Here is a 19,558-nt window from a genome sequence, read left to right as displayed (position 1 = left end):
GTCTCATTTGCCAGCCACTTTGAACAGAAGGAGGTCAGAGATGCAGGTTGTGCTAAAGGGGGGTTTGGGGGGGCGCAGGGGGGAGAAACTGGGGTGCTGGCAGGGGGCTCCCAGCTCAGGCTGGGAAGCCAGCTTACCTGGGGACCAAAGTCTCCGTGCTCTCCCTTCACGCCGTTGCTGCCAGGTTGACCCTGGAAGACAGGAAAGAAAAAATACATTCTTAGCTCTGAAGGGCTGCGCATTTCATCTGGTTTGGTAAGGCGGTTATTTATCCATTTGGGCTGCCCTTGGGGAGATAAAGCAACTAACAAATTCAGATTGGCTGTGTTTGTATCCCAGCTTTTCCTCCGAAGAGATCGAGGTGGCGGACTCTGCGTCAGAGGTTTCCAAACTGTGTGTCTTGACACACTAGTGTTTCGGCTGCAGTGTGTCGGCGAGTCGTGCGAATCCTTCCCAGGGCTGGAAAGGGGTTAGTTTAACCTCCAGTTTGCTAGTAAAACTGAATTACTGTGTTGTGAAATGACGCAAAACCGAATTATTGTGCCACGAAATGATGCGAAACTGAATTACTGTGTCGCGAAATGATGCATACCGAATTACTATGTCGCAAAGTGATGGAAAACTGAATCACTGTGCCGCGAAATGATGCATGTCACCAACATGAAGTTTGGAAAGCTCTGCTCTGTGTAGCCCATTGTCTGGTAACTTCCAGACTGGAGTTATAGAACCCTAGGATTGTAGACTTTGAAGGTACGCCCAAAGGTCATCTAGCTCAACCCCCTCCAAAGCAGGAAACTCAACTAGAGCATCCATGACAGATGGCCGTCCAACCTCTGCTTAAAAGCCTCCAAGGAAAGAGAGTCCACCACCTCCTGAGGGAGACCGTTCCACTGTCACACAGCTCTTCCTGTCAGAAAGTTCTTCCTGGTGTTTAGTCAGAATCTCCTTTCTGGTAACTTGAAGCCATGGGTTCGAGTCCTACCCTCTGCAGCAAGAGAAAACAAGCATGCTCCCTCTTCCATGTGATAGCCCTTAAGATATTTGAAGATGGCTTTCCTATCTCCTCTCAGTCTCCTCTTTCCCAGGCTAAACATAACCAGCTCCTTCAACCGTTCCTCATCAGGCTCGGTTTCTAGACCCTTGATCATCTTGGTCGCCCTCCTCTGCACATGTTCTAGCTTGTCAACATCCTTCTTAAATTGTGGTGCCCAGAACTGGACACAATAGTCCAGGTGGGGCCTGACCAAGGCAGAATAGAGTGAGACTACGACTTCGGCGGGTGGCACTGTGTTTTAAACCACAGAGTCTAGGGCTTGCCAATCAGAAGGTTGGCGGTTCGAATCCCCACAATGGGGTGAGCTCCCGTTGCTCAGTCCCTGATCCTGCCAACCTAGCAGTTCAAAAGCACGAAGTGCAAGTAGATAAATAGGTACCTTCTCTGGCGGGAAGGTAAACGGTGTTTCCGTGCGCTGCTCTGGTTCGCCAGAAGCGGCTTAGTCGTGCTGGCCACGACCCGGAAGCTGTACACCGGCTCTCTCGGCCAATAAAGCGAGATGAGCGCCGCAACCCCAGAGTCGGCCACGACTGGACCTAATGGTCAGGGGTCCCTTTACCCTTTACCTTATGACTTCCCTTGACCTGGACACTAGGCCTCTGTTGATGCAGCCCAGAATAGCATTAGCTGTTGACTCAGCTACTGCAATCTCTTCTGTCTGGGGCTGCCCTTGAAGACAACTCAGAAACTTCACTTGCTCCAAAATGCAGTGGCAGAAACCCCCCATTCCAGAAACAAACGCTCTGGTCGGCAGCTTCATTTCCGGGCCTGATTCATGGTGCTGAATTGCTTTTTGCTCCGACTGCATTGCCACACCTCACGACTGAGGGGGGATTCGAACTCTGGTTTCTTCTAGGTCTTCGTCCGAAAAAACTCAAACCACCACAGCACCGTTGGATTCTGGATTTATCGTCCTGGGAATGTGGGTGAGGGTGGCTCTTCCAAACGCACCCAAGTCCTTCTACTCTGAGCCCCAGGAAACAAACCCAAGCACCCCCCAAGCAAAATACTCACCAGGGGTCCAGGACGACCTGTATAGCCCATGGGTCCTGGGGGGCCACGCAAGGCCAGCTGCGGAGGAAAGAAAAGGGGAGGGAGGAGAGGTTAAGGTGTTCGTATCAGACCATCACTGGAAGAGCGTTTGGACGCGAGTGCTCCTGGGAAGGGAGAGGTGAAGTGAAGGCAGGAGGCAGGAGTTGGTAATGCAGGTGAGCTGTGCCTAAGCAAGCTGCCAGCTAGCTCTGCGGAGGCTCTTTTTATTAGCACAATATGCAAAACCAGCCAGATACATTTTGCAGGCTGTGACCTTTACACATCTTCCAGTCCCGAGATCGTGGGGTGGTACAAAGTTATTTTGGCACCTGTCTCCACCGCGTCATTTCCTCCTTGCACAATGTATGATGGAGGAGACAGAGGTCACAGACAGGGCACGGCAGACCACTGAGAAAGCCAAAGGTTAGATAGAGGGCATGATGTTCAGACAGCTGTGGAAGTGTGCTCCACACCCGGTGGTCATTCCTTCAGAGAGGACTCTTAAGAGCAGGGAAAGAGCCTCGCCGGATCAGGCCGGGGACCCCCTCTCGTCCAGCATCCCGGATTCTCACAGTGGCCCAATGCCCCTAAGAAACTAGGGATCCCGATAGACTGCCTCTGGGCCTGGAGACTCCACAAGAACATAGGAAAGTGCCTTCTCACTTGGGCCAGCATCCTGCTCACAGTGGCCAAGGAGATGCCCCAGTATGAAACCCCGTAGGCAGGATCTGAGCACCAGAACAGCCCCCTCCCCTCCTGGGCTTTCCAGTCAGTGGGATTCAGAAGCCCTCTCCTCCTCCCTGACCCTAAGCCCTTTTAAAGGCATTCAGGTTGGTGACCCCCTCCCTGACTCCGGTGGCAGGGAGTTCCACAGCTGAACTCTGTGATGAAGGACTTCCTCTCATCAGCCCTGAACCTTCCATCATTCAGTGTTATGAGAGAGGGAGAAAACCTTTTTCTCTCTCTCCTTTTTCTCTACGCCAGGCATATTATATTTCATAAACTTCTGTCCTGTGGGCTCTTCCTCGTTTTTCCCCTCTAAACTGAGGTGCCCCAAAGACTGCTGCCTCTCTTCACAGGGTCCCTCGTTGCACCCCAAAAAAACAGCCCCTCTTTCAGGGTCCTGGAAGACCAGCGGGAGGTCAGACAAGGACCCGCCCCCGAAAGGCTGGCAGATTCCTTCTGAGAAATCTGGGTGGGCCACCAGGAAGCAAAGACCACCTTTCCCTGGACTTTAATATGGGAAGTAAACAGGGTGGGGGTGCCTTCATCACCATCTTCATCCCCCCCCCCTGAAACCGGACTCACCCGAGCTTGTTGCAAGATGGCCTGGGCTTGGGCTTCCTGGGCCGCCACGACTGGCCCCTTTCCACCGCCGCTGCTCCCAAATCGGAACTGAGGGAGGGAAGAGGCAGAGCTTCCACAGAGAGGCACCCAAACACCCCACACCCACACATTTGCCCCCCCAACTCCAGTTGGAGGGAGATGTTTCCCTCAGACCCCTTTCAGGGCTGATTTCTAGGGGAGAGCCATCCGTCTGCAGCAGAATTGGGCTGTGCATAGCTCTGATTGGCTAGTGTTCATGACGTCAAGAACCCCCACCCCAATCCCTGAAGAAACTGGCACAGGTTGGTCGCTCACAGCGTCCTTGAGAACTACCCCACATTTAATCCCTGAAGATCCTAGATGTCAATCTCTGGTTTAGGACCTTGATACCACCCGGCCTCTCTCTGCCATCCCGACTCACCGGAAGCATCATGGAAGTGCCAGGGGGTCCAGGAGATCCATCTGAGCCAGGGATGCCGGGGCGTCCTGGGGGGCCCTGTTGGGGGGAAGGAGGGAAAGCAGAGTTGGGGCGGGAAGGAGCGGCTCGCACGTTTGCACATGTGTGTGAACAACGAAGCGCACTGGCGACAATCGGCCAGGGGCTCACGGCCACCCAAGCCCAGTTTAACCAGTCCAGCCTAGTCCAGCATCCTCTTCTCCCAAGTGCCTCTTCAACAGGTCTGGCTGCCTTGATCTGGGCTTTTGCATGAGCAGAGAACACCATATGCGCCTGGCACTTGCTGAGGTGCAAGCACGCAGGGGAGGGGAGGCCGATCCCTTGCCCCAAAGAGCACCTTACTCTCCTTTGCATTGCCTCCCAGGACGTTTCCGAGCACAATTCAAAGTGTTGGTGCTGACCTTTAAAGCCCTAAATGGCCTCAAAGGCCCAGTATACCTGCAGGAGCGTCTCCACCTCCATCGTTCAGCCCAGACACTGAGGTCCAGCTCCGAGGGCCTTCTGGCGGTTCCCTCCCTGCGAGAAGCGAGGTTACAGGGAACCAGACAGAGGGCCTTCTCAGTGGTGGCACCTGCCCTGTGGAACGCCCTCCCCTCAGATGTCAAATAAATAAACAACTACCAGACTTTTAGAAGATATCTAAAGGCAGCCCTATTTAGGGAAGTTTTTAATGTTTGATCTTTTACTGTGTTTTTAATATCCTGTAGGAAGCTGGGGAAACCCAGCCAGATAGGTGCTGTATAAATAATAAATTATTATTATTACTATTATTATGATTATTATTTACTTCCCCATAAAGGAGAATGAGGCGTCCTTCAGGGTATCAAACGACAGGAGCCAGCCAGCAGTGCATCACCCCAGCCAGCTGGAAGTAAACTCCTTGTGAGCAAAAACAGGATCGCCAGGCCCAATGAGCAGAGCGGCTCAGTCAGCTCTTGCCCCATGGATCAGTTGCTGAGGATGAAGGTCCCCGCCTCCGCACAGCCATCTATGTCTCCTCCTCTCCAGGCCTTCCCCAAGCAAACAGAGACCTGACCCTCATCTCTGCCTCTGCTCTTCCCACTTCATGCCTCTTCTGGTCCTGGGAAACCAGAGGGGAGGGGAGCTTGTCGCAGCAGGAGGGGGAGACCCCCGTGCCTCTTCCCCAGCTGAACTCCTCTCTGCCTCTGGGCCTCCCTCCTCTCCAGCTTCAGCTTCTGCCTCTGAGTCTGGACTTCTCTCTGCCACAGACTCTCCCTGTTCACTAAGCCCTGTCGCCGCTTCAGCTTCCGACATCTCCTCTTCCAGGTTTCTCCCTCTGACGGCTCATCATTGTCCCACCCCAGATATCTGGGCTCTGAGTCTTCTTCCCTTTGGGGTGCCCCAGCTAGTTCCTCCCACCCTTCCTCTGCATCCAACCAATCTGTGACGCTGAATTTTGCATCCCATTCAATCTGTGACGCTGAATTTTGCATCCCATTCAATCTGTGATGCTGAATTTTGCATCCAATCTGTGATGCTGAAGTTTGTCTGCATAGGGGCAGGAGCTGCCCTTTGGCGCCTCCTTCACCACATGCCCTTCACTCTCCCCTCTCCTTCGCCGGATCGCAGCCTTACCCTCTCCCCAGAGTCGCCGGGGGGTCCTGGGGGTCCCGTGGTCCCTGGTGGTCCGCTGATGCCCTGTGGGGAAGGAGGAACAGAAGACCATCACCCTTGCCCACCAGACAGGGGGCATGAGATGGGGTGGAGGCCTCGTCCGCCCCCTTAAACCCCCCACCCCGGGGTTTCGCACGCCTCTTACCGGAGCTCCTTCGGGGCCTGGGGGACCTTCGACCAGCATCCCCTGCAGAGGCACAAACACAGGCATGCAAAAAGAAGGAGTTAGGAAGCAGCCGCAGACCTGCCTTGGCAGAGGGACAGGCCCCGTCCCTCTGCTCTCGCCCGTGAAAGAGCTCATTGTTTACCCCACCACCGGCTATTCTCCCCCCTCCCCACCAACACACACCCAGCGCGCTATGCTGAGACGATAACGCTACAAAAAAACCCGAGAACTCTGGGGCATCGCAGCTCCGCCGGTTGGATGGCTGCCTTGCACGGTCGCTCAGAGGTCAACCCCGTTCTCTGGGGAATTCTGAAGGCCGCCCAAAAGGAGCCAAGAGGCCCCGATCCTGCCGAGATCTGCTGGTGAGGCCTCAGATTCCCCTCCTGCCTTGGGAGCTTGCAAGGAAGCTGGAACTGGGAAGGGTGGTCTTCGGGGGGATGTTATTCCGGGGCAACTGCTGGTGCAAAAAGGGCTCCCAGTCCTGCAGTTACTGGGCGGGGGGAGCAAAATGGAAGCCCCCCCTCACGCTTGCCGATATTTATTTTCAATTCCAAACTGAGCCGTTTGCATCCTGGTTTGGTGCACTCCGGGATGCACTCAACGCAGCCTGTGAAATGAATGGAAACAACCAGAGCCAATGGGAACCCTGTCTTGCAGGGGGTTGGACTGAATGATGTTTGGAGGTCCCATCCAACTCCACAACCGTCTTAGGGACTCCGATTTGTGTCGGGTTTACTCCTGAGCCTTTTCTTCTCCGCAGGACAGTGGAGGTTTAGGGTCAGAGTTTTCCGTCCCCTAAACGAGCTACCTTCCCAACATTACTAATTAAATTAAAACCTACAGGGACATGAAAGATGTATTACTGGATCCATCCGATTCGTGGAGGAAAATAAGCTTATCAATAGCTACCGTGGCTTGTGTTTTCCAGAAATCATCTCTGGAATAATTGCTGGAAACTGGGGAGAGAGCCTTGAGGCTCAGATCCCGCTGGCTTCCCTTTGAGGAGTCTGGCCGGCCTTTGCCACAATCTCAAAATTTTGAGACCTGGGTGGGGCAGAAGCAAGCCGCTAGACCTCGTGGAGGCGAAGCGTCAGGGCAGCACAGCGGGGGGTTGGGCTAGATGACCTTTGGCAGTCCCCCTCCAACTCAACAATTCTTCAAACCTATGGTGCCGGAGTTGGCTGAACGTGCCTGCGAAAACCAGGCCTTGCGCACAACAGACTGACTTGTGCAAAACGAGGAAGGAGGTCGTGCAGATTAGAAGCGGAGAGATATTGCAGGATTTGGGAGACTTCTGAGCAAGCTCCTTTCTACAGTGGCACCTCGGTTTGCAAACAGTCTGGTTTGCATACGTTTTGGATTACACATCAAACCCGTGTCCCGGTTTGCAAATTTTTTTGGGATTACAACCCATTAATTTTTTTGGATTACGATCAATTTCTTTTTGGAGGCCCCATTGGCGAAAGCGCGCCTTGGGTCGCAACCTGTTTTGGTTTACGAACCTCCGGAACGGATTACGGTTGTGAACCAAGGTACCACTGTATTTGCATCCATCGTGGAATTGTGGAGATGGAGGAGACCTCAAGGAGACAGGCCGTCCGTTGCAGCCTGCCTAGACGGGCTGATGTTTGGAGGGGCTGCCCCACATCTGGAATACCCCGGACGTAGCCGGGATTCGCCCCTCGGAAACGGCGGGATTTTCAAAAACCGGAAAAAATGTCTTTGCTAAAAAGGTTTGGCAACTTTGCCCAAAAAAGGCTGAGCAACTTTTGTGTGGGGGCTGTTCTCCTTTGGAAAGATGGCATCCATAATGCTGAATTTTCTCTCTCTCACACACACAGTCCAAAATGACACCCCCCCCCATCCAAGCCAGGCCAGGACCCCCTTCCCCTCCAGGAACTTACGGGTTCGAAGACGGCCGGCTCTCCCTTCTCTCCCTTGTAGCCTCTGGCTCCTCGGACGGCCTGGGGGAAGCAGACATGTAGCCGCACAGAGGGGGCCAGTCAACAGAATGGCGCCACGGGCTCAAACACCCCCAACCCCAGCCCCTGGGTGCAAAAAGTGGGAGGGGTGTCTACACCCGAGGGGGTTCACAGAAGCAGTTCAGTGCGGGCGGGGAGAGGAGGGGCTCTCTGGAGAAAAGGAACCGCCTGCAATCGACCGGGAAGGGCCCTCCAAAGGCCATCCAGCCCAACCCTCTGCCATGCCGTCCCTGCAAAGCGGGCAGCTTGGTGACGTGGACATACAGCCAAGCATATGTTGGTGAGCAGCTGCTAAAAGGGCCGGAAAGGACGGAGATTCCCACATTGCAGAGGGTTGGACTAGATGACCCCAGGGGTCCCCGATTCCGATTTCATGATTCTATGCTCATCTAAAAAGGGGGAATGGCTGGCTTGCCGCTGAAAGGTGGGGCAGGAGGGGAGTCAAGCTGCCGTTTGTTTTTCATGGAAGCAAACAGCGAGGGCCGGAGCCGCAGGCGAACAAAAAGGGATCTGTTGTCAAAATGGACTGAGAATGAAGGGGGGGCGGCACGTAAATAAACCAGCTGGAGGAAACTCAGAGTAAATCTGTAGTAAGGTCTGAGTAGGGCCTTGAGTAAAAGTGGAAAAGGGGGAATTACACGAGCTCTGGCGGAGAACATTTTTCAGGCACCTAAGAAGTAGACAAGGTTCATCCTACTCAGAGTAAATCCACTGGAATAGATGGATGTGACTCCCTTCAATGGAGTAGAATTTAGCTGGCTAAAAGCCTATGTGTTCATTATTTAAAAAAATAAAAATAAAAGTGTGGGGGGGTTGCCCCTATTCCTTCTAAATTTAGATAGAAATTAACTCTTATGTATCCTGGTTTGTTTTTTTTATTTCATAAAATTTATACACCGCTTGTGACCAGTGAGCCTCTGAATCCCACAACTCTTCCCGCAAAATTCTACACATGAAGATTCGGAGGTCAAACGGGGTGTGAGGTTTGGGGCCAAGGTGTGGGGAAGAAGGGGAAGGGGCTGCTTTCCAAGATGGCAGCGTGGACTGACAGTTACCGTGTCCTGTTTGGGGGCTTTTGGCCCTCCCCCCAAACTGGTAACTGAGTTCCAGCGCTTGCACCATGCCAGGAAAAGGGAGACTGTCTGCAGAAATGGCCCTGCAGTGCGATGACATCATAGGGCATGTGATGACATCACAGAACAGGGAGGAAGCTTCCCTCCTGCCACTGCCGCAGCCGCGACAAGGAAAGGATGGCAGCCCATTTCTGTGTAGACTGTGTTGCAGGACACGTCAACAAGGAAGGAAATGACATCACAGGAAATGACATCGGCACACAGAGAAATGGCATCACAGGAAGTGAGTTGAAATAAATAACTAAAGAGGAACTTCAGAAAAGAGTGCAGCAGAAAATGGCAAACAACTCAAACAGGCAACATGACAAAACATCCAGCATCTGGCAATAGCAGGAAATGATGTCATCAGACAAAGAGGAGTGTCATAGGAAGTGAGAAGGGTTGCGAACGGAACAGGAAGTGCTACCGCCACCCAGTGGTGAACAGGGGCAAGGGCAGGAGGAAGTGGCGACTTCGAAACAGGAAGGGGTGCGCAGGCAGCAGGAAATGGGCATCCTCAAACAGGAAGTGACATCAGCAAACCGAATCCACAGCCACATGCCCACCAGGAACCGCAAACCAAAGTTGTCGGGAAAGAAGGAGTGTCATGGCGGAGAACCGAAAGAGGAGGAAACAGAAATGGGTTGCGGATAAAACACCAAAACAAGAGCAAGAGGCCAAGGCCGAAACCATTCCGTAAGCAAACCCTGGGCGAGAGGAAGTGACATCACAGACAAGCACAACCAACAGGAAGTAGACCCAACAGGACAGGAAGGCGCGGCAAAGAACGCCCGAGGGCCTCCAGGGAGGGGGCAGCACCCCACTTACGCCTCCGCCGTGGGGGGTCTCGGCTGAGAGCACAGGCCCCAGCTCCGAAGCCTCGGCCCCCTCGCCATAGCTCCTATAGGCGTACTCGTACTCCAGCCCCACGCCGGGGACCTCCTCTTCGGTGAACACCTCTTCCTCGGCGGGACGTGGGCTGGGCGCTTCCTCCTGGCCCCCGGGCAGGGTGGGAACCCACGGATACGTTAGGGGGGACAAACGGGGCTGGTGCCCACCCAACCAGGTGTCATTCTTGGGGGGGGTCTCCTGCCCCACCAGCCTGCCAGAGAGCAGCAAGGGGGCAGGGGAAGCTGCGGCAGGGGTCCACCCACTCCCATCATGCATTTCCAGAATTTCTGGCCCAGGGGGTCTTCCCTGGCCCTACCTGCACTCAAAGCCCCTGAGCTCAGAGGGCTCCTCCCCTCGCCTGCCAATCCACCCTGCTCTTCCTGAGAACCCAGGAGTCCAGGGCCTCAAGCCCTTTGGGTCTCTCCTTCCCACAGAACCCAGGAGTTCTCCTCTCTTGCGGACCCTGCACGGCCCACCCAACCAGGGAGCAAACGCCCTTCCGTCTCAGGTTGGCCCGCCAGGACGCGGGTGCTAGAGGCACATTTACCTCTCCCCGTGGCGACGAGGCAACAGGTAGGGACGCCTCCTGTGTGGGGCCCTCTTCCCAATAGGTCTCTTCCGCCTCAGGAGGCAAGGTGTAGTCAAGGTACTCGTGGGGCCCCCAGGGCTCCTCTGTGGGGAGCAGGCCCACGTCCTTGAGAGGGGGTGCAGCAGAGTGGTGGCAGCGGAGGAAAGAGTCACGAGCCGGGGAGGGGAAGAGGAAAGCAACGCAGTGTGTGGGGTTGGGTATGTACGGAAGGAGGAGGAGCAGAGTTGGCATGTTGAGGAAGGAAAGGAAGAATGTGTTGATGGAGGGGCAGAGAAGATGCCCACGAGAGGGGGAGACACGGCCGTCACATTGTGGGGCGAACGGACGAGTGGGAGAGGGAGAGGATGGGTTGAAAAAGGAAACAGGCCAGACAGGGGAAAGGAGGGAGAGAAAAAAATATGCAGACATGGTTAGTTCATCCAAACTTCTCCTTTCGAGTCCCGGGAGGAAGGAGAAGGAGGAGATGGCCGTGGGTTGGTCTGGATGACCCTGTGGGGTCCCATCCCAAACTCAGCAATTCTGCAAGGAGCGTTCCTCCTTATCCCGGATCATTTTCCCTCGGGGAGACAAATGGATCTCGAGGAGCAGAATCTCACCCCCCCACCTGCAAGCTGGACAAGGATCCTTGCCAGCAATTGGGGGGGGGTCTGGCAGGTGTCCATTTGGGGGAAAGGGAAAGGGCAAGAGAAGTCCGAACTTAGGATAGGGCCTCCGGGCACGGATGTGGGTTCTCGTTTCCCGGGAGGTTGAGGGAAAGTCAAATCTCAATCCGTCCGCCCCTCCCAAGAGAGGATGAGGAGCCCTTCTGAAGTTTCGGGGGCCCTTTCTCTTGCGGCCCCCCCAACGGCCCAGCATGCAGGACGTGGTACAGTTAACACAGAGACACGAGGAGGTGGGGAGACGCAGACAGACACACAGGCAGACGAGAGGGCAGTGGGGCGGTTTTAGGGAGGCCAGAGCAGCCAGCTTTGCCCGGATCCCAGGGGTGGGGGGCCAGGTGGCACCCTGCACCCCCTCCCCTGTGGCTCTACCTGCTGGTAGCCGTTCCCCGGCTTCCGGGCTCCGACGGCGCCAGCGTGGGCCTGGCCCCCCGATTTGCCTGGGGGGGTTTTCGTGGTCGCCTTGGCGCTGCTGGCCTTCCCGCCAGACTTCCCGTTGCCGGGGTACTTGGAGCCGTTTTTGGGGCCGGTCTTGGCGGCGTAGGCGGGCGCCGTGCTGGCGAGCTGGCGTTTCTGGGGCTGCTTCGGCTTTGCTTTGGGCTTGGTGGGGGGCTTCCCCTTGGCCGGTTTCTGGCAGCGGCGAGGAGGGTGGCGAGGACAAACGACGACAACAGAGGAAGGGGTGATGAAGATGGCGATGGAGGAGGAAGAGGGGAGGAGCAGGAAGCAAAAGCAAATGAGGAACATTGTGGCCAAACCCTAAACTGTGGTTAATCCCAACCACCGTCAGCGGAAGAGCTTCGTAAACTGTGGTTTGAAGCTGCCTTCTCTGCACTAAGCATAGTTGCCATCAAGGTGGGAGAAGCGGGTCCGTCGTCCCCCCCCCCCCCCCCGGGTTTGGAAAACACAGCAACACGGCTTAACCGAACACAGGAGAAAAAACCTCCGAGCTGCTTCTTGTGGCCAAATTGGGGCAGAGCGTGCTCTCCAAACACTAAACTATGGTTTAGCGTTTCTCCTGAACCAGCCCACTAAAACCCACTTCCAAGTAAATACTCACAGCCTCCCGCTAGTATAGGAACTACAGAAGGATATTTCTTATTATGATTTATTTATTTTTGGTTCAAAATGAATTCAGTCCACAGCCTAGAGCTCCACAGATTTCTGCAGAAAACCCGCCTGTAAGATTGTGGTTTTCCTCATTGCAACTAGCCCACCGATTCCGCATGGCCCCAGATACTACTGCATGTTCAGGTTTCAGCCACGGCTGCACTGCACCATGGGCTCTGCCGTTTCCAATGGACTACGTGGGATATGATGCAGCGCAACCGCGAGTGAACTCCACCATTCATTGCGGCATTTAAAAAAATAATATTAACAAGGCTTGCCTGCAACTCAGCTATTATCTACCCAAGGATGGTCGTGATCCTGCCACTCTCTGGCAATCGCTATTTCCCAACCCACACTCTCCCAATCTGCCTGGACTCCCCAGACTCTAGTCTCTCCTTGGCTGTTCATCTCTGGAAGAAACTAGCGGGGAGGGCGGGGTTTGCCCCCCAAGTTGCTAAATTAAAGGCAAGGTAATGCATAGACATTGACAAATGGATGGATGGATGGACTGATGGACAGGTGGATGAGACAGACAGGTGGACTATTCCACAACCACATGACAAGGACAAGACTCGGGTACGAGGACGGACGGACGGACAGACGTTTCTGGGGAGGAGCACCGCAGCACCGCTCCCTTTACCTGCTCACTGGCTCCCCCCAAAGGCGCGGAGGAGAGAGGGCCCAATCCGCCCTCGCTAGGCCCGTAATAGTAGGGGTAGCCGTCATAGTCCTGCAGGTCCTCACCAAAGTACTGAGGGAGAGCAAGAGAAGCGGTTTCTTCAAAACAGAACAAAAAAACCATAAACGGCTGCAGAGATTCGCCAGTCCGGGGGGGGGGGCAGAAGGCCAGACCCCCCCCAGCGGTTGAGAACCGTTCCCGCAGATGGGTGCAGGGTGCTCCTAAAAATGAGGGGTGCAACATCAGGGGGCTTTGAACCCCCTGAAGACACTCTCCTCTCTTTTTTAACTCCAAAAAATACTGGATTGGGGAAGTGGCAAGTGGTTTCCTGTGTCCCAGCCTTTTGAAACACCAGCAAGGGGGGGGCGCTTTTTCCTGCGGATTCAGTGGCACTGATCATCCCCCCCAAAAAAAGCAAATATGGGAGGGAAAGTTAATCCTAAGAAACCACAAAAAGGAAAAAAACAATTTGAGAGGGAATCCAGTTTTTGCCCACTTCCTGACTGATAATTCACCAGGACTGCAAAACTGATCTGTCAGTTACTTGGTTAAATTGATCAACTATGGCTGGATTAACCTAGCTGCTTAAAAATGCAGGTGGCAGAAACTGGAGCCTCTTTCACCAAGGGGGACAAGGGATTATTTTTCACTCTGCACATGAAAACGAATGCAGATTTAATCAATCCGTTAAAATGCAGCAGGTGGCTAATGGAATAAGATTTCTTTGATCAAATGGCAGCCGCACCACCTGAAATGTTCCAAAAAGTTCGCAGAATTGCAGTTTTGTAAGGGACCCTAAGAGTCCAGCCCCCTGCAATGAAGGGATCACAGGTAAAGTTGTCAACGGACAACAATGTGCTCAAATTGGTGTGTGAGAGAGTTTTTGCCCTTTCACCATTACGAGGAGGGGAGCTCATTGCTAGTCCATATTTTACCAATATTTAAAAACATCCTCAATAATCGCCCCAAGGTAGCAACCTGCTTCCCCTTCAGGTGCAACATGGACACAATCCTGCACTCCAGATCCACCGGCAAAAGGGGGCGTTAGGAACTGCCAGGAGGCGAAATCGCAGTGCCAGCGAGGACAGTTAAATACCCCAGAGCCTTCAGCTGTGCTTCCTGCATGGCGGGGGTTGGGCTAGATGACCGCAGAGGGTCCCTTCCGACTCCGCAATTCCATCTTTGGGCTGCTCAAAAGGGGAACCTGGCCTTGCTCCGAAAAAACACAAGGAATCAACGAAACGCCCTGAGTCAGAACGAAGGTGGAAAATTCCCCGAAGAAGGAAGACGTGAGGCGGATTTTCGCTCTGGTTGACCTTAAGAATCTGGCACGTGGAAAAGGGGTTCCTTTGCGTCATTGCTGCCTGCAAAATACTTTCCTTTCCCTCTCCTGGCACAGTCCAGGCAGATTTAGTGTCCTAGGAAGCTGTTCTGTACAGAGTTGGACCCTCGTCCGCACAGATCCGTCTCTCCCAGAGGTCAGGCAGGGGTCTCTCTGAAGGCCCAACCTTGAACCAGGAGCCTTTGGGCATAGCTGTCAACATTTCCCTTTTTTTAAAGGAGATTCTCTCATTCTGAATAGGAGTCCTCACAAGAAAAGGGAAAAGTTGACAACTATGCCTTTGGGATTGGTTAGAAGCATGTTGCCACTTCCCCACCTGTCTGCCCTCAACAACAACCCCCATCCCAGGAGGGCAGGCGAGGGTTCATACTGTGTTTCGAACACAGAACCGCCTCTTGGGTTCCTCCTCCCAGAAGGAAACAACCTTTCCCCAACTCCCGCTGCCCAGCAAGGATGCTGAGGAGGTGGAAGGGGGGGAACGTGGACCCCTTTCCTGAAACCCAGCTCCTCCTTGCCCCTCACCTCAGGTCTGCTGGGGTTCCTCTGGGCCTCCTGCGCTTGGGGCTTCTGGGCGGCCTTCACGTCGCAGTCGGGGCTGAAGTGTTCGCAGAAGTCGTAGGCTGCTTGGGGGCTGGAGGAGATGAGCAGCTGCTGGATGTCTCCCTGCGGGGAGGAAGCCAAAGGAAGAGGGTGAAGAGTCTGGCACCCGCAGACCGAAGTAGCAGCGGGAGAGAGTGGAGAAGGCTGCCCACCTCGAAGACCTCCTCGTCCAGGATGCGGGTTCCAAAGACGGTGATGCCGCGTGTGTCGATAGCCGGCTGGTTGCCTCGGGGCAGAGGGCGGGTCACTTTCTTCTTGCAGTCCAGGATCAAGGTCACCTGCTTCTTGCTGACGCTCAGAGCCACCCGGTGCCACCTGGATAAAGGGGGAATCGCAGAGTCACGGAACTGCATAATAATGGAGTAATAATGCCAGTTCCATGTGGATAAGAAGGGCCGAATATTCAGCATGGCGCCACCTACAGTTTGGAACTCCCTCAACTTTATTGAAATGCACCACTGGCAGAATGGGAGGATGAAAAAATAATAAAATTATTATTATTATTATTATTATTATTATTATTATTATTATTATTATTGGAAACCTTCCCATCAGGTGTCAACCAGATAAGTAAGTACACACCTTTAGGAGACACCTGAACTTAGGCAGCCCTGTTCAGGGCTCAGTGAAACCCCCCCAGGCAGCTGATACATAGGGCATACAATATTCAATAATATACATATTCAATAATAACATATTCAAATTAACCATATGTACTCTTCTAAATACCTTAACACCCCTCCTTCCACAAGGTTTATTTAACTTTTAACATTTGAATTGCCCCAAATTGTTCAAACCTATTCAAATAGTTCAATATCTTCTCAAACCAATCCTCCTCTTTCTCACCGACCTTAAACCCTTTCATTCTATGTATCTTCGCAGTTAGGTATTCTAAAATTATAATATTTTTCAGTTTTTTCCCTTGCTCTTCTGCATTTTTCCAATTACTCATTATAACCTGTCTGGCTGCAATTACCATCAATTTTACCCATTTGCATTCCTCTTTTGTTTTTTAACTCGGTGCTACTTAGGCTAATAAGAACCATTAGGTGTTTTATTATGTTTTTGTGTGTGCTGGAATCTGCCCAGAGTGGCTGGGGAAACCCAGTCCGATGGGACGGGGTACAAATAATGAAATTATTATTAAATTATGATGAGGCCATGAGCAGGTCCAGCGGTCAAGAAGGCAGTTTCTGCACAGGTTGTAGAGGAAAGGTTTCCATCTAGGAGAAGGAAAACTCTGGTCCTAAATCTCCGCTGCCTTGCGGGATATTTTCGGGAGAAAACAAGGCTCGGGAGCAAACGCTACACAATTCCAGCGTGGAGTCTCCCATAGCCCGGGCGGGAGATTCACCCTGGGAGTTGTAGTATGGAGGTGCACGCCATTGCCTCTTGAGACAGGCGCCAACCACGCATCATGGAATAAAGTCTGACCGACAGAGAATTAGACGTGAGCCTCCATACTACAACTCCCAGGGTGAATCTCCTGCCTGGGCTACGGTTCGAAGGTGCCGAGTGGAGCCTACGAATTTATTTTACCTTGTATTTCTCAGAATTTACTGTATTTTTCGCTCCATAAGACACACTTTTTTCTTCCTAAAAAGTAAGGGGAAATGTCTGTGCATCTTATGGAGCGAATGCATGGTCCCTGGAGCTGAATTGCCCAGGGGCAAAAAGCAGGTCGTGCTTCTTCATTTTTGAAAGAGGGAAGGGGGTGTTGAAACAAAGCCGCTGATCATTTGCGGATCGGGGAGAGAGATAAGGGATGCTAGAGCTTGCCTGGGAGGCTGCCTGGGAGGGGGGAGGTAAAGACAGCAAACTTGCAAAGGGGGGAAACTGGAAGACTAAAGCAATAAGGAGAGAAATTAGAAGAAAAGGAGGAGCAAAAAACTGCTCCAGCTAAGGAAAAGACACTAAGGCAAACAAGAGGGAAGGGAGTGTTGAAAGGAAGCAGCTGATCAGTGGGATCGGAAGAGAGATAAGGGACACTAGTGGAGGCTGCCTAGCAGAGGGGAGGTAAAAGCCCATGGATCCTCAGGATTTTTACATTGGGTCACCCCAAATTCACCATCAGATCACACAGCATGTCTGTGGCCACAGCCTGCACCAAAAAAATCACGCACCCACTGTTGCGTGGGGCTGCAATGGTGCAAAAATGTGGTTACAAAGCACAGATCCACATGGATCCTCAGGATTTTTGCATTGGGCTACCCCAAACTCACCATCATGTCTGTGGCCATAGCATGAACCACACAAATCATACATCCAGTTTCATTCAGAATATATTTCTTCTTGTTTTCCTGCTCTAAAAACTAGGTGCGTCTTATGGTCAGGTGCATCTTATGGAGCGAAAAATACGGTATATACCGCTTGGTAGTAAAGAGAAGATGAAAAAAACTATTTACATGAAGAACAGAGCGATGGAGCTATCAGGAAAACACAGCTAAGAGTGAACAACTATATTGAACCTTCAAAAAATAATTTGAGTCGACTGATGAACTAAAAACCAGATTAGAACACCTGCCAACATTGGTCTACGTAGAAACACAGGAAGACGCTTCCCGTGGAGTCAGACTGTGAGCTCCTCTGGATCAGTATTGTTTACACAGACTGGCAGCAGCTCTTTCAGGGAGGGTTGGACTAGATGATCCTTGAGGTTCTTTCCTACACTACGATTCCCCACAAACAAAACCGTTTTTAGCAGGGGCCGAAAAGAGACCAGCGAAGGCACCTGCTCAATGTCGATGGGCAGAGAGTCGCAACATGTAGGTCTCCAAAGATCGGTTTCTTGCAAACGTGTCAGGATATTTTGCGAATTAGAAATAAAGAACTCGTAACACATCCGTTAACTGCGGGGGGCAAGAACGACCATTGCCAGGACATGGAAATCATTGCAATGACTGACTCCGGACCAGAGGCATAGGGCAATCTGGCAGAAAACATTGCTGGAAAAGCTGACACAGAAATTACAGGTTGAGCAAGAGGCCAAAGGTTTGTATAAAGAACATATTTTAATTATTATTTTTCTTTCCCCCTCCTCTTGCTTTTGTATAAACTCCTGTAGACCATAGTTGCTGCTGCTACAGTATGTGTGTATATATATATATATATATATATATATATATATATATATATATTTGTGGCCAACAACCTAGGCAATGGATGTTACTACGCATTATATTTGGTGTTTGTTAAAATTGTGGTGCTTTTCTCATACACACTTTGGCGACTTCTGCTGGTGTATTTAGAGACGATTCTCTGAGTTTTTGTTTCATTTTTGATTTTTATATTCTGTAATTATCGTGCATTGTATGTGTCAATCATAATATCAAAGGATCGTGGAATGGAAGAGTTGGTGAGGGCCCCCTAGGGGTCATCCAGCCCAACCCTGGGCCATGCGGGAATCGCACCGGGGATCGTGACAAAGCACAGGCCTTCCCCCTGCCGTGGGGCGATGGAGGGGGCAGAGAAGGAAGCCGGGAGGGGAGGGCACTCACTTGCCGTCGGCCAGGTTGACCCCTCGGAAGATGGGGTAGTCCTCTGGGGCTGGGCGCCCACTCTGGTCCTCATAGAGGAAGACGGGGGAGCGGCCCAGCTCCACGCCCAGCTGCTGGGAGCCATGCTGGTTGTAGATGGAGAGCAGGAACGCCTGGAGTCCGGATTTGGGCTTCACCAGAGCCATGATGGAGAAATCCTCTGGGAATTTACCTGGGGGGGGGAGAGAGGAGGGTTTAAGGAGGGCTCCGCAACACCCAGCAAACCCCACAAAAGGGATGGTTTTGGAGGCTCCCCACATCATAATAATAATAATAATAATAATAATAATAATAATAATAAAAAAAAAAAAATTAAAAAATCAAGGTCTTATATATATACTAAATGTTCATAAATGTACCAAGCAAGCACGTACATAGATATGTGGACCACATGTCTGGAGCAGCCCAGGAAGACCGCCCTGAAACCATTTTTTGACTCCCAAACTGACCAAATGTTTTCTCTGCAAGGAGGGAGGGGGTGAAAAAAACCTTCCTTGTTACAGGAATTGAGTTTTCACCATTTCAAAGGGTGACAGACTACCAGGAAAGGCAATCAGATAAGGCATTATCAGATAACCTGCCAGACAGGAGATAAACAAGGCACTCAGATTTCTGTTGTAGACCGCCTTTCTGTGATGTAGGTATGATGTATTTGGGGGGTGGTCTTGAGCTCGAGGGCAGGGAATTTAAAATGTCTATATAAGGGCAGGCATTACAGAAGACTGGCCAGGCTCCCCAGGATATCCAATCAAGTGACCATTAACAGGTAATTTGCCAGACAGGAAATAAACAATGCACTCAGATTTCTCTTGTAGACCGCCCTTTCTGTGATGTATGTATGATGTTTCTGGGGGGTGGTCTTGGGCTACACCCCTTTCTGTGATGTAGGTATGATGTATGGAGGGGTGGTCTTGAGCTCCAGGACATTTAAAATGTCTATATAAGGGTGGGCACACCTGGGTTCAGGGTCCTCCTCCTTTCCTGCATGTGAGGGGGGCACCCTGTTGCAACAGATCAATAAAGATCAGGCTTACTAGCTGCTTTGCTTCTCAATATTCCCTGGTTGGCCTCTGTTATTTTCTCCGACGGATGAAGAGCCTACAAAAGGACTCTATAAGGGCTCTTGTGTCCTCCATAAGGGAATAAGGGCAGATTTTGTTTATTACAATCATAACTTTTATTATTTATACTCTGCCCACCAGGCTGGGTCTAAGCTACGAGAAGCATTGGCACATTTAAAGTACAGTGGTCCCTCGGTTCTCAAACGCCTTGGTACCCAAACAACTTGGAATCCAAACACTGCCAACCTGGGCTAAATTGAGGGGATGTGATGGGAACTCGCCCCCCATAACACACACACTCTTCGCTTGCGTACCTGGGAAAAGCTG

General features: G+C 52.1%; 1 protein-coding gene across 1 annotated transcript in view; it reads right to left on the bottom strand.

Annotated features, from left to right (window-relative positions):
- The window catches only part of COL11A2 (collagen type XI alpha 2 chain), a 97,592-nt gene that overhangs the window by 56,996 nt on the left and 21,038 nt on the right, over positions 1–19,558 (bottom strand). Inside the window, exons 2-15 of the mRNA XM_083600295.1 lie at positions 19,546–19,558; positions 18,132–18,342; positions 14,787–14,949; positions 14,557–14,697; positions 11,276–11,533; positions 10,203–10,349; positions 9,593–9,757; positions 7,575–7,634; positions 5,650–5,691; positions 5,466–5,528; positions 3,834–3,908; positions 3,395–3,481; positions 2,069–2,125; positions 138–191 (exon numbers count right to left, since the gene is read on the bottom strand). The exon at positions 19,546–19,558 is cut by the window's right edge and continues 155 nt beyond it. Of these exons, the coding sequence (XP_083456421.1) occupies positions 138–191; positions 2,069–2,125; positions 3,395–3,481; positions 3,834–3,908; positions 5,466–5,528; positions 5,650–5,691; positions 7,575–7,634; positions 9,593–9,757; positions 10,203–10,349; positions 11,276–11,533; positions 14,557–14,697; positions 14,787–14,949; positions 18,132–18,342; positions 19,546–19,558 (1,536 nt within the window). The remainder of the gene's footprint in view (positions 1–137; positions 192–2,068; positions 2,126–3,394; positions 3,482–3,833; positions 3,909–5,465; positions 5,529–5,649; positions 5,692–7,574; positions 7,635–9,592; positions 9,758–10,202; positions 10,350–11,275; positions 11,534–14,556; positions 14,698–14,786; positions 14,950–18,131; positions 18,343–19,545) is intronic.

Source organism: Podarcis filfolensis (assembly GCF_964270895.1).
Source record: "Podarcis filfolensis genome assembly, chromosome: 2".
NCBI classification, from domain to species: domain Eukaryota; kingdom Metazoa; phylum Chordata; class Lepidosauria; order Squamata; family Lacertidae; genus Podarcis; species Podarcis filfolensis.
Note: the sequence above shows the minus strand (reverse complement) of the source record. Positions and strands in the feature narration are given on the sequence as shown.